General features: G+C 46.4%; 1 protein-coding gene across 3 annotated transcripts in view; it reads left to right on the top strand.

The window, feature by feature from the left end:
- DAG1 (dystroglycan 1) overlaps positions 1 to 16042 on the top strand; it is a 107224-nt gene that overhangs the window by 63252 nt on the left and 27930 nt on the right. For 2 of the 3 annotated variants that reach the window (XM_038771869.1, XM_038771868.1), the window contains exon 3: positions 8942 to 9344. In XM_038771869.1, coding sequence (XP_038627797.1) covers positions 9057 to 9344 — 288 coding nt within the window. In that variant the 5' untranslated portion in view covers positions 8942 to 9056. Of the gene's footprint in view, positions 1 to 8941; positions 9345 to 13447; positions 15053 to 16042 lie in introns of those variants that run through there. The other variant, XM_038771870.1, reaches the window with a different exon arrangement.

The raw sequence follows: 16042 nt of genomic DNA, 5'->3' as shown, positions 1-16042 counted from the left end.
ATCTCCTCACCATACCTGGTTCTCGCCTGTCCCGCCGTCGACCCCCGGCCCACATCCTCCTCCTGGTCTGGAATGCCCTCCCTCCCCACGTCCGCCAGGCTAGCTCTCTTCCTCCCTTCAAAGCCCTACTTAGAGCTCACCTCCTCCAGGAGGCCTTCCCAGACTGAGCCCCCTCCTTCCTCTCCCCCATTCCCCCTCCCCATCCCCCCCGCCTTACCTCCTTCCCCTCCCCACGGCACCTGTATATATGTATATATGTTTGTACATATTTATTACTCTATTTTATTTGTATATATTTATTCTATTTATTTTATTTTGTTAATATGTTTTGTGTTGTCTGTCTCCCCCTTCTAGACTGTGAGCCCGCTGTTGGGTAGGGACCGTCTCTATATGTTGCCAACTTGTACTTCCCAAGCGCTTAGTACAGTGCTCTGCACACAGTAAGCACTCAATAAATACGATTGAATGAATGAATGAATAAATAAGTGCTTCACCAATAGCACCATTATCATTGTTACTCCACAGCTGAGGCAATACCTGGCTAGGGAAGTTGAAAGGAGGCCTTGTCAGGAGGAGTTTCTGTGGTGCTCTGATAGGCCAGTCTTTGGAGGTGCAACAGGGATGGTGGAATGGTTCCCCTCTCACTAGGGCTAGAGAAGCAGTAGGGAGCCTGTGCCATGTCCCACCTTCCCGAACAGCAAAAAATGCTACAGCGATAGCCCCTGACGTTCTCCATCTTCTGAAACCCAGCTTGGGCATGAAGCCCCCTCTCCAGCCTCCATCTCTTCAGAGTCCGGGACCTTGAAATTCACTCTGACCGTATCCAAATCTATTAATTAAAAATGTGATCAATGAATATCAGTCAGCCTTCTGGTGAGGTAAAACTCTGTTCTACCATACTGGATACTTGGTTGCTTAAAGCCTAGGAACCCCCTGCCCTTCCTCCCCGGCTTCCATTCCTTTAGATTAACTTTGGGACTGTGTCACAAGGCACACGAGTGCAGCTTCACCTTAACATCAATGAGGTAATAATAATGATGGTATTTGTTAAGCGCTTACTATGTTCAAAGCACTGTTCTAAGCGCTGGGGAATGCAAGGTGATCAGGTTGTCCCACCTGGGGCTCATAATCTCAATCCCCATTTTACAGATGAGGTAACTGAAGCACAGAAGTTAAGTGATTTGCCCAAAGTCATACAGCCGACAAGTGGCGGAGCCGGGATTAGAACCCATGACCTCCGACTCCCATGCCCGGGCTCTTTCCACTGAGCCACACTACTTCTCTAGGTATATATCTAGAGAAGGTAGATAGGCACTTAAATATAGGCACTCAGGTATGTATCTTAAAACTATATATTATAAATTACCAATTTATTCATATGAATGTCTGTCTCCTCTAGACCGTAAACTAGGGAGGAAGGAGGAATGTGTCTGTTAATTTTGTTGTAATGTACTCTCCCAAGTACTTAGTACAGTGCTCTGCACATAGTGAGAGCTCCATAAATAGGATTGATTGATTTCCCTATCAGAGATGCTGGAAGGGTGGAACCCTCCACGTGAATGCGCAGGATTTTTCATGAAAGGCAGACGAGAAATTGTTTCAGGCGACCACACCCAGCCCCCTGGGCTAAAACAGATTATCCATCCTTCTAAAGTGGGTTAAACTTTGGACAGATAAATGACCAGGAGTATTCAAAACCAGCAAAGGCAAGTATGGAAGAAAAATCTTCACACTGCAGGGGAATGGCCTTAGCCTTTTGCGGGTAGGGATTGTGTTTTTTGCTGAATTGTACTTTCCAAGTGCTTAGAACAATGCTCTGCAGATTATCTGTCCTGTATGTAGGTCATCAGTCTTATATGCACATCATTACGGTGAAGCTCTTGGGCTTGGCTGGGTGAGGAAGTAAACATTTCTAGCATGAAATTGGATTTCCCTCAAAACAGTTTCATTCGCTTTTAAATGACCAGAGATTCAGTTTAAAGCACCAGGAGTAGTTGCCTGCTCTCGGAGTTGGGCAAAGAATAGATTTGTTTCAGAAAGAACTAATCACGCATCTCTGGTCCTAAAACAATAGAGTCTTTAGTGTATTGTCCTCCAGTCAGGTTCTTCTTGGCTGCCTTCTCAATCCGTGTTCCTTGTGCAACTGGCACCTTTTCAGAGCTTAATTTAAGCAGGAGAAAGACAGAGTCCTCCCTTTCTCAGATTTAAATTTCCTTTAGGGTTGTACCAATATGACTTTTGAACAGGCATGCTGACAAGTAGCCACCTTGGCAGCTTTGGTAGTAGATTTTCATTCAAATGTTAGATGGCCCTTCAAGTCTACTAAATGGTTTGAAGACCTGACATCCTCAGTTCAGTGATCTGTACCTGTACTCTTACAACTGATTAGTTTTCATCTGAAGTCGTTTCATCTGAAGGAAAAGCTACCAATCACTGAGCACACTGGACAAATTAAATCTCATCAAAACTAATTGGCCACAAGCATTTAAGAGACCTGCAGTGTAGTTCAGTGGGCTAATCAGTGACAAGGAAACCCCAGAACTGAAGGTTGTGATTTTAGCTGTCATTTAATCCACTGTGAGACATGGCACAAATGATATGATTTCTCTGTGCCTCAGTTTCCTCATTTTAATATGTAACAAGGATTGTCTTTTACAAACTAGCGCAGTCCACTGTCCCACCCCCTCTGTCCCTCATCCCACCTCCTTTGCCCTTCTCCTTTCTTTTTTGCCTCCCTCTCTCCCCGCTCCCATGCTCTCTGGCCACCTTCATTTCCTGCCTTCGAACTCCTTGACTCTCTGTTATCTGGATTTTTTCCTCCTCCATCCACTGAACTTGCTCTCTCTGTGTCAGCCTTTGACATGGTAGACCACCCCATCTCCCAGAAATGCTATCTACCCTTGCTTTTTTCTGGCACTGTGTCTTGCATTCATCTCCCTTGCTGTCTCTCTCTTGCTCACACCCTCCTCCTGCTTGGAAATCCCCATCCTCTCCCGGAACCAACATTCTTCCCGTCTCTCAAACCCACCAGTGTGGCATTATTTTTGACTCAGTTTCTCTTTCATCCCCACACATTCAGCCACTAATTCCTGTCGGTTCTTTCTCTGCTACATTTTCAGAACCTGCCCCTTCCTCTCCATCTAAATGGCCCCCAGGCCAGTTCAAGCACCTGTGGTAGGTCGACTCAACAACTGGTCGACAACTGCGTCAGCTTCCTCACCGACCTTCCTGCCTCCATCTCTCCCCTCTCCAGTTCCACATCGGTTTTCTAAATCTCCCCAATCCATAAAACTCTCCAATGGTTGCCTATTCCGCTCCACATCAAGTAGAAACTCCTGACCACTAGCTTTAAGGCATGCAGTCAACTCTCTTCCCCCTATTTACCCACACTCTTCACCCACTACAACCCAGCATGCGTACTCCGCTCCACTAAAACCAGTTTCCTAGACCTCTTGTGCTCTACCTCCTTCCTGCTTGGGTCTCTCTCCCCCATCACATCCTGCAGACCTCTCCCCATCTTCATTGCCCTTCTGAAATTGCATCTCCTCCAGGAGGCCTTCCCTGATTAACATCTCCTTTCCCTCACCCCATTTCCCCCTTACTCTCTCACCCCCTAAGCCCTATCCTCTTCCACCACAGCACTTATGTACATATCTGTACTCTCTTGCTTTCCCTTACCTGTAACTTATTTTAGTGTCTGCCTTCCCTTGCTGGATAATAAGCTTCTTGAGAGTACGGATCATGTCTATTAATGCTCTTGTATCTCCCAAGCACTTAATTCATTCATTCATTCAATCAATCGTATTTATTGAGTGCTTACTGTGTGCAGAGCACTGTACTAAGCGCTTGTGAAGTACAAATCGGCAACATATAGAGATGATCCCTACCCAACAATGGGCTCAAAGTCTAGAAATACGCTGCACCGCGCAGAGTAAGCGCTCAGTAAATACTATTGATTATTTGATGGTTTGATTCCTCTCCTTGCCATATATCAAATTTCAGGAGAAATGAAATGAAGGAGTTGAGTGAAACTCTTTATGGATTTCCTTTTTGGGCACTCTGTTGCTGACTACATTCTTTTAGCTGGGTGCTTTTAGAAAAAAGAATTAGGTTAAAAAATATGCCGCTTAAGGAACACTTAAGTAACGTTGATTTGTGCACATTGCTTTCTCTTTGAACTCCAGTCAATCCTGATAAGAGCTGCTAAATGCAGAAAACTCTAAGGCCTTTGATTTTTCCTTCATCATTCCATTGTTGCTGTAGTCTCAATCCATACCTCATCTTTTCTCAGGTAATTCCCTTTGTAGTTTGAAGACCAACATGGCAATCTTTTGAAGAAGCCTGTGCACACTCCTATGTTCCCCTCAACTCTTCCTTACCTTCTCAGGCAGATTTTGCCCAAGCCTAGCACATGAGCCCTTTCTTGACACTCACAAGTAAGTGCCTGCACCCAATTACTTGTCTTTCCTGTTTTATTTTCACCTCATCAGTTTTTTTCAAGCATGTTATGCCATCTGGAATAGCCCAGCAACCCACAAGTTATCCTTTAATCTGAAAACTTTACACTTTTCAGTACCTCTTAATATTTTTCTCCTATACTGTAACAGTGCAAATAATTTTAGGTTGAATTTGTGTTGGGGTGAATTTGTATGTAGAGAGGCCATGCAGAAATGAGGTGGCTGTATAGAGGAACTGATGAACTATGCTTAGGGTGCTCCTTTTATTACAACTTCGGTAATCACTCAGTGCTATTTATTGAGTGCATAGCATGTGCAAAGCACTAAGCACTTGGGAGAGTCCAGTGGAGCAGAGTTGGTAGGCACATTCCCTGCCCACAGTGAGTTTACAGTCTAGAGGGGGAGTCAGACATTAATATAAACAAATTATGGATATGTACATAAGTTCCATGGAGGTGTCTCAAATGAATGCTGGGGGCTGGACCATGTGATTTCCTCCTACCTCTTTGGTTCTGTGATTTACAGTAGTTTCAGTTAAGCAATTTGTCCACTTGAAACCTGTATTTTAAAGTTGAAATGACCCTTCCTGTAGGCCACTACATTCATTCTTCCCCTTAACACACTTTTCTTTCTTTCTCATTATTACGAATTGGCAATAGTTTATACAAGTGTCTTGTATCCAAGCGCTTACTGTGAGCAGAGCACTGTACTAAGCACTTGGGAGGGTAAAATATAACAGAGTTGGTAGACCCTTTCTCTGTCCAAGGAGCTTACAGTCTAGAGATAGATGGTATATCTATCTATCTATATCTATACCTACACATGTATGTATATAAAACATGTTTATTCATGATATATAAACATATAAGGTTTATATATAAGGTGTAGTTCTTGCTTTCAAGAAGTTTACCATTGAAATCTAATATGAGTAGTAAGAAACATTTTGCCTAAGTTGCTGAAAGACTGCATCTTAGACATTTATGTAGCCAATGCAGAGCAAGCCTGGTTCTACCTCAACTTTCACTACTGAATGGAAATCGTGGTTGATTATTTTTGTGCTAAACTTGCATTATTGGTAGAATAGATTCTCCCACTCCCTTCTGCATTGCCCTGATTTGCTCCCTTTATTCACCCCTTCCTCAGCCCCATGGAACTTATGTACATATATGCAATTTATTTATTTATTTTGATGTCTGTCTCCCCCCCACCCCCAACACACACACACATTGTGGGTAGGGATGAGTCTCCCAAACTGCTTAGTACAGTGCTTTGTACACAATAAGCGCTCATTAAATACGATTTAGGAGATTATGACTTGTAGTGGTATGCTAGTGAGGGGAGGTTAGTTTTCTTGCCCCCAAGGGCTTATTCCTTGCCTTAGGATAGGAAGAGCCTCTGTGGAGATGGGGTGAGGGATTGAATAACAGATGCCATGCCACAGTATTCCCAGAGGTGTGAGTGCTTTATCCTTTATCAAAGAAAAGAGGATTTTCTTTGTTTCCTGTCTTTTGAAATGGTTCTAGAACTTTTCCATAAGAAAGCTGAATGATGAGCCTACTCAGTATCTATGTTCCCACCTAGTTAGGAATTTGGGTTAGTGTATCTAGTGAGTATTAATAAATAATGGCATTTGTTAAGCACTTACTATATGCAAAGCACTGTTCTAAGCGCTGGGGAGGTTACAAGGTGATCAGGTTGTCCCACATGGGGCTCACAGTCTTTATCCCCATTTTACAGATGAGGCCCAGAGAAGTGATGTGACTTGCCCAGAGTCACACAGCTGACAGTTGGCAGAGCCAGGATTTGAACCCATGACCACTGACTCCAAGGCCCGGGCTCTTTCCACTGAGCCACACTGCTTCTCCAAAGATATTCATTCATTCAATCGTATTTATCGAGTGCTTACTGTGTGCAGAGCACTGTACTAAGCGCTTGGGAAAGACAAGTCGGCAACATATAGAGACGGTCCCTACCCAACAACGGGCTCACAGTCTAGAAGTGGGAGACAGACAACAAAGCAAAACATGTAGACAGGTGTCAAAATCATCAGAACAAATTCATTCAGTCAATCAATCAATCGTATTTATTGAGCGCTTACTGTGTGCAGAGCACTGTACTAAGCGCTTGGGAAGTACAAGTTGGCAACACATAGAGACGGTCCCTGCCCAACAGTGGGCTCACAGTCTAGAAGGGGGAGACAGAGAACAAAACAAAACATATTAACAAAATAAAATACATAGAATAGATATGTACAAGTAAAATAAATAAATCAATAGACTAATAAATATGTACAAACATATATACATATATACAGGAACTGTGGGGAAGGGAAGGAGGTAAGGCGGGGGGGATGGGGAGGGGGAGTAGGGGGAGAGGAAGGAGGGGGCTCAGTCTGGGAAGGCCTCCTGGAGGAGGTGAGCTCTCAGTAGGGCCTTGAAAGGAGGAAGAGAGCTAACTTGGCGGATGTGGGGAGGGAGGGCATTCCAGGCCGGGGGGATGACATGGGCTGGGGGTCGATGGCGGGACAGGCGAGAACCAGGCATGGTGAGGAGATTAGCGGCAGAGGAGCGGAGGGTGCCGGTTGGGCTGTAGAAGGAGAGAAAGGAGGTGAAGTAGGAGGGGGCGAGGTGATGGAGAGCCTTGAAGCCGAGGGTGAGAAGTTTCTGCCTGATGCGTAGGTTGATTGGTAGCCACTGGAGATTTTTGAGGAGGGGAGTAACATGCCCAGAGCGTTTCTGGACAAAGACAATCCGGGCAGTGCCATGAAGTATGGAGTGAAGTGGGGAGAGACAAGAGGATGGGTAATCTTCCATCCTGGTGGTATTTTTTTTAAGAGGGGGTTAAAAAAAAAAGGCATCGTACTTATTTGAGAGTTGCTGCTCTCCCCTCCATCCCTCACCCCAAATTAATTCCTTTTATTATATCTCTTAGAATCCCTGGGTAGGTTTATTTTATTGCAGAGAGTGAACCCTCTGCCGAGATGAAACAGGTTCAAGTTCTCCTTCCCTTTTACTGCCAAGAAAGCAGTGTACTAATCAGCAAGGAGAGAACCAGTCTTAAATGTAGTTGGCTGAAGTTAGCATACCCTGACTTTTCTCATGCCAATTGTGGGGTGACATTTTTTAAATGGTCACTGTTCCATCCTGTTTCTCATTTCCCCCGCCCCCTCCACCCCCCACCATTTTAGCCTCCACTCCTTTCTAGTTTCTTCATTAGTTGCTCTTGCCCACCTTGTAAAAGGAAGAGCCTCAGGGAACTGCCTACAGCAATTGCTCCCACTCAGTTTCCTCATGTAGCTGGCTGTTCTTGTGCATACTTACTGGGCTTGCTGTGGCTTGCCTTACAGTCTAGGCTTAGGATGTACGGCAGACAGGCTTGCTTTCCCTAAGCGTTTTCAGATAAATGCCCTTTTGACTAGTGCTTCTCCCATGGAACCTGAGTAAATAGATCCTTGGAAGATGGTTAGCCTTTAGGGAGCATTTGCCAGGGGAGTAAGCAGATTTTGAACTCTGTTCTATGAATTCAAATTCAAACTCATTCTCCCATCAACTGCAGATTTGCAATGAAATGACAATCTTCTTGAAGCCCTTTCACAAAGGGTCAAAGAAGTAGGGTTCTATGTATTAGCAGTAATGTCCTACTGATAAATAGCTATAAAACGGCACTAATTTGAATTAGGGCAGTTTCCTAGTCTTCATACTTAGTGCACTGTGCCTACCTAGCTAGATATACTTCTCATCGTTCAGGCTGAGAAAACAAAGTAGATAAAGGTTTTACATTTTTGCTTGACATGTAGTAAGTGCTTAATAAATAACATCATTTTCAAGTCAACTTGGAGCAAATTTGCAAAGAGATGGGATGAGTGGACTTGACAAGTGAGCCCTTTTTTAAGCTTGCGGGGTGCTACCCTCTATAAGGGTAGTCTTTTCTGTCCAGCAGTTGGACGCCTTTTTTTTCTTTTTAAAAAAATTTTGATTTGATTTTTTGGCCCATCTAGCCACCGACCTCATCAGTCGAATTGTCTTCATCTAACCCAAAAGAAAACATTCTTCATTTGGTCGCGTGAGCCTGGCCTGAGGAAGCATTCCCTGTACTTCTTCAAAATATGAAGAGAAACAGAAGCTTTTTTCAGCAACATAGACCTGTGGTGTGATCTGCAGCTCTCTGTCAAGGACCCAGAGACAGTACAGAAATGGGGAATGAGGGTGCCTCATCTTGGAGTGTGCAGTGTTGCAGCAACTGCCGACTAAGGTGGTTTGTGTAGGACGATTAATTGCTCTTTCCTTTCGACAGACCGGGCTAGGCATGGGGGAATGTGGTAAATGCAATCTACTTCCTTTTTAACTAGGCGCAGGTTTGTAAATGTGTGCTCAACAAATTAATGAAATGAGAAAGGCATATGAGGAATTCGCAATTGTCCAGCTCCCTCGATGGGCAAGGAAATCCACATTCTGTTGCTGAACAAGATTCCTTCTCTGTTTCAGGTCCGGAAGAGCTGCTGGGATGGAACGGCTGTGAAGAGTCTTAAGGATAAAGCGCACCTTGCCGGCATCATTCAAACACCTCTTTGGCTTGACTGCAAATCATTTGAAGACTATAATGAGTATGACTGTTGGATTCATTCTGCTGCCCCCGCTTTGGGGGAGGACCTTTTTTATGATTCTGCTCTGGGCCGCCGACGTCAAGTCTCACTGGCCCAGTGAGCCCTCTGAAGTCATAAGGGACTGGGAAAACCAGTTAGAGGCATCCATGCACTCAGTGCTTTCAGATCTTCGAGAGACCGTCCCGGCTGTGGTGGGCATCCCGGACGGCATAGCTGTGGTAGGGCGCTTGTTTCGAGTGGCCATTCCAACAGATTTAATTGCTTCTAATGGAGAAACGATCAAGGTGAGCTGAAATTTTTGCAGTATAAATGAATGAGACTTGATAGTGCTTCATTTCCATTTCCCAGATTTAGAGGAGTGTTGCAATGTGATCCTAGTTGCCATACTACCGAGAAACTCAATTCTATGGACCAAGAAAGGGCAGCCTTTAATTTAATAGTATTTACAAGGGTTCTTCTGGAGGTCGAGATAAAAGGATACTGTCACCTTTTCTGCTTGTGTTCCATAATCAGTTTTGTTTTTTGAAAAAAAAAAAACAAAAACTGAAAACAAAAAAAAAATCCTCACACAAAACCTGTTTAATATCTTGAAAATTTTCTTGTTTCTCGAATCAGGGAATTTGTTGAGCATGTCTGTTTTATGGAAAGGGTTCCATATGTCTTGGGTTTTGAAAAGCATCTTGAACCCTTGTTTTGAGTGAGGTAATAGAGGATCCACCTGCTCTTCTTAGGACTAGTCCAGCTGATCTAAAACTGATTATGCTAAAGCCTGTGGCTAGGAATGAATGCATCAAGGAGGTTCATTACGTAATAGAGTCATCTTCCAAGCCCAAAGACTCATTTTCCTTGAGTGTTGGCCTGGCCGTGCCGCTCCCGCCGCAACAATTTATAATGGTTCCCATCAAATCTAAAGAACCAATTTTGCTCTTCATGGCCTTTCACCAACTGCTCCCCTTTACCCGATATACCCTCATCTCCCAATACACCCCTATCGGGCTCTCTCCTCCTGTCTAGGAAGACTGCTCACCATACTTGGCACATGCCTCCCTCACCTCGGAACTATTTCGCACACCATTCCCCCGGCCTTCAGTGTTCTTTCTCCCGTTTCCTGTTGACCAAACCACACCCCTTCCCTCCCTCAAAACACCGAGAAACCTACTTCTTTCTTGCCAGCTGAGCCCTGCTCGCTCCAGCTACCTCTGTAAATGATGTGACTGTTCCGTTGTTCGTAACTCTTCTATATTTGTATGGTTCTATGCCTCTGTCATTTGCAATTTACTACTCTTTGTGTGATGCAGTATTTTTGTCCTGTCTCGCCCATTAGATTGTTTACTTCTCAAGGGTAAGGACTGTGTCTTGTTCTTCCTCTGAAACTTCTTACATTGCCTAGTACAGGGTTCTACCCACAGTGGGCCCTTAAATTCTACTGACTGACTGACTGACTAACACTGAAACTAAATCTGGCAACTGAAATTCACCCCAAATCTCCTCATTCAGAATTAAGAGGATTAGACAGGCTGGCAAACTGGGATTCTGTTGAACCGAGAAGAGGAGGGAGTTGTAGGGGCATACGCTGCATACATAGCATCCTGCCTTCTGTTTTCTAGGTAGAGTTATATATAAGTGGGGTTCCCTTCAATCCATCGCCTCCCTTTAGCTTGCCAGGTGTCCCCTTGGTAGTGTGAACATAGATATTGCAGATGATAAATTCCCTATTGAATGATCCACCCTAATGGCATCAGTTTCTGCATGTGATAGGAATATCCAGGGGGGTAACACTTTGGAATTAGAAGCTTTATCATTGTTTCTTTGAGGTTAGAATTCTACCTTAGTAATGCTATTTGTAATGTTTGAGCTTGGTAGGAAGAGGGTATGGAGAAGGTAGCTGTGGAGGACCTAGATTAGGGAGGACAGGGAAGGAGGATCTGAGGGGGTCGGGTGGGCAGGAAGAAGGAAAAATGCAAAATTTTGCTAAAATTTCACACAAAAGAAGCCTCGGAGTTTAGAAATGAGAGCCTCAGCAACCAGATCCTTAAAAATGACAGACTCCTCTACCTTCAGAAGTAAAGAATCACAGGGTTGGAAGAGACCTTGGGGGAGGGTCACCGAGTCTGTACTCCCACTTTCAGTCAGGCGTACCCTCAGTTACCCCAAGCCGATGAGAATCCACTCCCATGATTAATACAGATCGCCAGAAAAAGGGATTCTGCAATCTCTGCTCCTAACCCCCATCCCTCATACTGCAGTTGTCATGATCTATCCTCAGTGGAGATGGAGAATGGTCTGTCAAAAAATTATTAAAATCAAAACTAATGTGAACTCATTGAAAGAGTGCAATCATCTGAGTCAAAAAAAATTGAAGTCGAGCAGTCTAAAACTCAGTCATTGAACAACTGGTGGTATTCCATCTGGTGGCATTCCGAGCTGAATAAACCCCGAAGGCTGAAGATTGACATGTTTGAAATCTGGTGCCAGTCCAGTTCTTAAAACAAGCCTGCATACTAAGAGTACTGATGAGAATCCTGATTCCAAGGCTCTTACCCAGCCTCCCACCACCCTCCCCCCAAACCCCCAGCCGCACTACTAGTTGGAATTTTTGAAATGGGGTCCCCCCCCTAGTTTGGAGGATTCTTATGTTCAGCCATGTGGAGTTGAGTGGAGCAAAGGTGGTGGAAAGTGGAATGAGCAAGTGATTTCTGCGTGTTTACCAAAAACTACCTCTTTGCCCCATGCAGTACCACAGAGCTGAGCTTTTCAATCCCTTTGAGAATTGAGCCCCTAGTTGTCAGCCCCTCTTTTCTCTATTCCTCTTCCCTCCCCTCTCCCCACATTTTTACCCTAACCCTCTCCACACATCCCTGGTTCATTCATACCATGTTTTCATCCCCTCCTTCTCCCCTTGCCCCTCCCCGCCTCAATTCTTCCCTTCCTTGTTGAATTAACAGGTGGGCAGAGGGTTAGGGTAATATTGGGTGCCTGAGGACTTAGAGCTGCAAAAGCTTCAGGGCTGGTCTGTCAGGAGATCTGAGCCCACCCAAGTGGGTCTAGGCCTGCCCCTCCTTAGGGGGTCTCTGGACAGGTCAGCCCTTTCCTCTCCAGTTTCTTTTCTCTGCAAGAGGAAGCAGCTGCAGCTCCTGAAGTTCCTTCAGTAACCTTCAGAAGAAGCTCCTCTCAGGTAAGTCAAATCCTTGGTCCCAGGGTAGGGAAGGGGGAATGTAATCATCCTCCCTCCTCTCCATCGCAGCAGACTGGGAACCCACATTCTTTGTAAGCTTGCAGCCAGCCAAACAGCCCCATCCATTTCCATCTTCTTCCTTCCACTTCTGCCGTAGAGGGAAGGGAGGTTAAGGAAGGGGGGCTCCCAGACTGAGAAAACTGACCTTCTCAGATAGCCTTGAGAGAGGCCGGGAGCCATCCTCTTCTCAACCCCTTCCCTCCTCCCCAAAAGTGTCTGCTAGGATCAGGGTCACATCTCCCCTCTCCTCTCACTTCCATCACTGCTGATGGTCTGCAGTCTCGGCAGATAGCTTTCTCTCCTGGACCCCTGGTCTGAAGAAAGGCAGGCAGCAAGGGTGGGGAAAGGACCCCCAGGGGGATCAGGTCCCCTATCTCATCTGTAGGGGATGGAGGCAGCACAGGTTGCCTGCTGTTGTGTTACACACACACACACACACACACACACACACACACACACACACGAGAAGCTAAGCTCAGTCACCTCAATTCGCCCCTCTGTCTCCTCTCCTTCATGGGAGCAAAGGGAGGCCAAACGGTTTCTCCCATCAGCCATCCTTCAGCACCAGGTTTCTGAGCCGCCCAATTCGGCCCCATGCCCAATGTGATCTTCAGCCCCCATAAGGGCTTGAATCCTCTGTCTCGACCTCCTGCCTTGCTTGTGGCATAAGCAGCTATAGGCAGAGTCCGCCTTCTCGGCCGATGTGGCAATTTTGGCCACACTCCACGTGGGAGGCAGAAGCCAATTTGGGCCTCCTCCCACATGGGGTGCCCGTGCACACAGGTTTCCTGTGCGTAAGCACATCATTCCTCCTCCCTTCCTCCCCCTTCCTCCTTCACCCCTGAAAAGGAGGACATTTCTTAAGCCCTTAAAAGGCCAAAGGTCATCCAAGGGACAGGAGCTGCAGCCCATGTTTCAGGCCTCCTGTCCCTTGCTTGGAGGCAGAGTTGGGAGAGGGAGCTCTCTGAGAAGGCTCCCTAGCCACACGGAACAGGGACCCTTAATAGGAGAGTCCCCAGGAGCGGAGCCCTGCCTGGTTGTCTGAAATTTCTGTATAAATGTGGGCTGTTCTCCGTAAGCTGTAGTGGCCTAGCCTGGCCTAAGGTTTGCAGACCCACTCCTAACTGCTCCGGCCGCTTCCTCCCACCGTAGGCACCATGGCATCAACTGTTAAACCAACAGACCGCAAGTGCCGGTCCTATGGATCACAGCTCTCCAAAGATCAGGTGGAGCAGTGCAAGTGCCGCATGGACCGCACCGCACTACCAGAGCCTGATGACCCCTGCTGCCCTTGGGAACCCCTGGTGAGGTAAGCTGCTCTGCACCAACCCCAGCACCAGCTGACCCTGTCCGGGGCCTCTACTGCCTCCCCTGCCTTGGAGGTCACCACAGCTGCGGGCCTCCCCGCACAGGCCTCCCATGTCAACCTACTCCAAGACCTCCTCCGAGAGCCGATCACCGTAACAGCCTTCAAGTCGCCACCGTCAGCTCTGCCTAACCACTGCAGGTGACGGAAGGCCTGTACGTCGGGGGAGATTGCCGTGGACTCTAACCCCTCGTGCTGGAAGAGGCCCAGGGTAGAGATTTTGTCCTCCAGAGACAACTCCATCTGAGTGACCAGTTGGACGAAGACTAGCGTTCCTTCCCCTCTTCCCCCTACCCAGATGATGAACACGTCTCCCGGACGAGGCATCTCCCAGAGATCTTGGGAAGCAAGGAGGAGAACTGTGTTGTCACCCTGAGTGTGCAGACCGGTAAAGGGACCCCATTGTCCCCTTTAAGAAACCCCGAATGGTGGCCTGTTTTACCCCAAGGTGAGGGAATCCTAACTGGAAGTGTTCTAGAAACCCCTGGAACTTCCACTTTTCCATCCACTGTGGGGAGAAAATGGTAGCTGAAACAGAAGAACTGAGAAACCATGGAAGCCAGTGGGCTCATCTGAGATGTGGCGGAGAGCAAATGGTGACCCAACTCAAAATTGCCAAGTGCAGCCCTACATCCCAGATTGAAAGCACTAGACAAGTCCGTTTGCCAGCATACTGCACCACAACCAAAGCATCTGGAAAGACCATCTTATCTTTTTTGTTTACTTTACCCAGCTGTAAAGCATCCTGTGGTCCAAGGTGAAGGATGGTCTGTCCAAAGATGTTCTGCCCTCGGTCTGAACTAGGTATCAAGGATGACGTGGGCTTAGCTCCAGGAGCCGGAGGACCTCCACGACATACTACTGTATCCGCTGATCACGTCCCTTGAGATGAGCCCAGAGGCCTGGATAGCCAGCCTTCGGAAAAGAGCCCAATCCATTATCAGAAACGTGGATTTCGGCAACATACTCCCATTTGGCCTGGGTACCCGATCAGGAAGGAAAGTCTGAAGAATGATTATGACCCCAATCTCATCCCGGGCAACTCCAAATATAAATATGGATTAAAAAAACAGGAGATCACATGAACAACTGCAGCAGACCAAGAAACAGCGCCTAGCGATCAAGCCCGAGTCGAAAGAAAAAAAATCTAGTAAACAAACGCCGACATCATCATCCCAGTAGCCAAAAGCAGCAAGGCCAGAGACAGCCTGCCAGGAGACCAGTGCCAGAAGCAGATGGAAAACACCCCAATTGGGAGACGGCTTCAAGGTTTCACAAAGGAATGGGCACTGCTAACGTCTGACTGGTGGATCATTGAAGTTCTAATGTAAAATTAATCTCAAACCCCCCTGACGGACCACCAGAGAGCTTCTGTCACGAAAAAGATACAAGTGAGTAATCTCTGTTTCTCTCCAAGGTGGGTATAGGTCTCATCAGCTCATCAGCTCAACAGGGAGCTTGACTTTGTAGAGAGAACTGTACTAGGCGGTTGGGAAACATACAGCAGAAGTAAAAGACATGGTCCCTGCCTCCTGGGGAGCTTCCGATCTACTGGGGAGTTGGGGGAGGGGGGTGAGATGCACAAGTAGAAATACATTTGCCAAATAGAAGATAGATAAAAATGTAAGAGTTACGAAGAATGTGGAAGACTTAGTACCAACCCTAAAAGAATTTACAGTCTGATCTAATGGGGAAGACAGGATGAGTCTCAATCTCTCCCTCTAGATAGATAAGTAGATTGGGAAACCAGACAGAAATATCAGTCAGTCAATCAATCATGTTTATTGAGCGCTTACTGTGTGCAGAGCACTGTACTAAGCACTTGGGAAGTACAAGTTGGCAACATATAGAGACGGTTCTCACCCAACAGTGGGCTCACAGTCTAGAAGGGGGAGACAGAGAACAAAACAAAACATATTAACAAAATAAAATAAATAGAATAGATATGTACAAGTAAAATAAATAGAGTAATAAATACGTACAAACATATATACATATATACAGGTGCTGTGGGGAAGGGAAGGAGGTAAGGTGGGTGGGATGGAGAGGAAGGAGGGGGCTCAGTCTGGGAAGGCCTCCTGGAGGAGGTGAGCTCTCAGTGCCTTGAAGGGAGGAAGAGAGCTAGCTTGGTGGATGTGGGGAGGGAGGGCATTCCAGGCCAGGGGGATGATGTGGGCTGCGGGTCGACGGCAGGACAGGCGAGAACGAGGCACGGTGAGACTAACCCCAGCTGTTGAGCGATATAATATGTACACGAGCCCTAAGTATTTGGGTGAGGTTAGAAGAGGAATTTGAGGATTATGGTAGTCCTGAAAGCCATTTGAGGTTAGTTGGGAAAGGCCTCAGAGAAGAAGTAATTTTTGAGCAGAGCTGTGATGGGA

This window comes from Tachyglossus aculeatus, chromosome X1 (genome assembly GCF_015852505.1).
Source record: "Tachyglossus aculeatus isolate mTacAcu1 chromosome X1, mTacAcu1.pri, whole genome shotgun sequence".
Lineage (NCBI taxonomy): Eukaryota > Metazoa > Chordata > Mammalia > Monotremata > Tachyglossidae > Tachyglossus > Tachyglossus aculeatus.
This window is presented reverse-complemented; position numbering and strand designations above follow the sequence as displayed.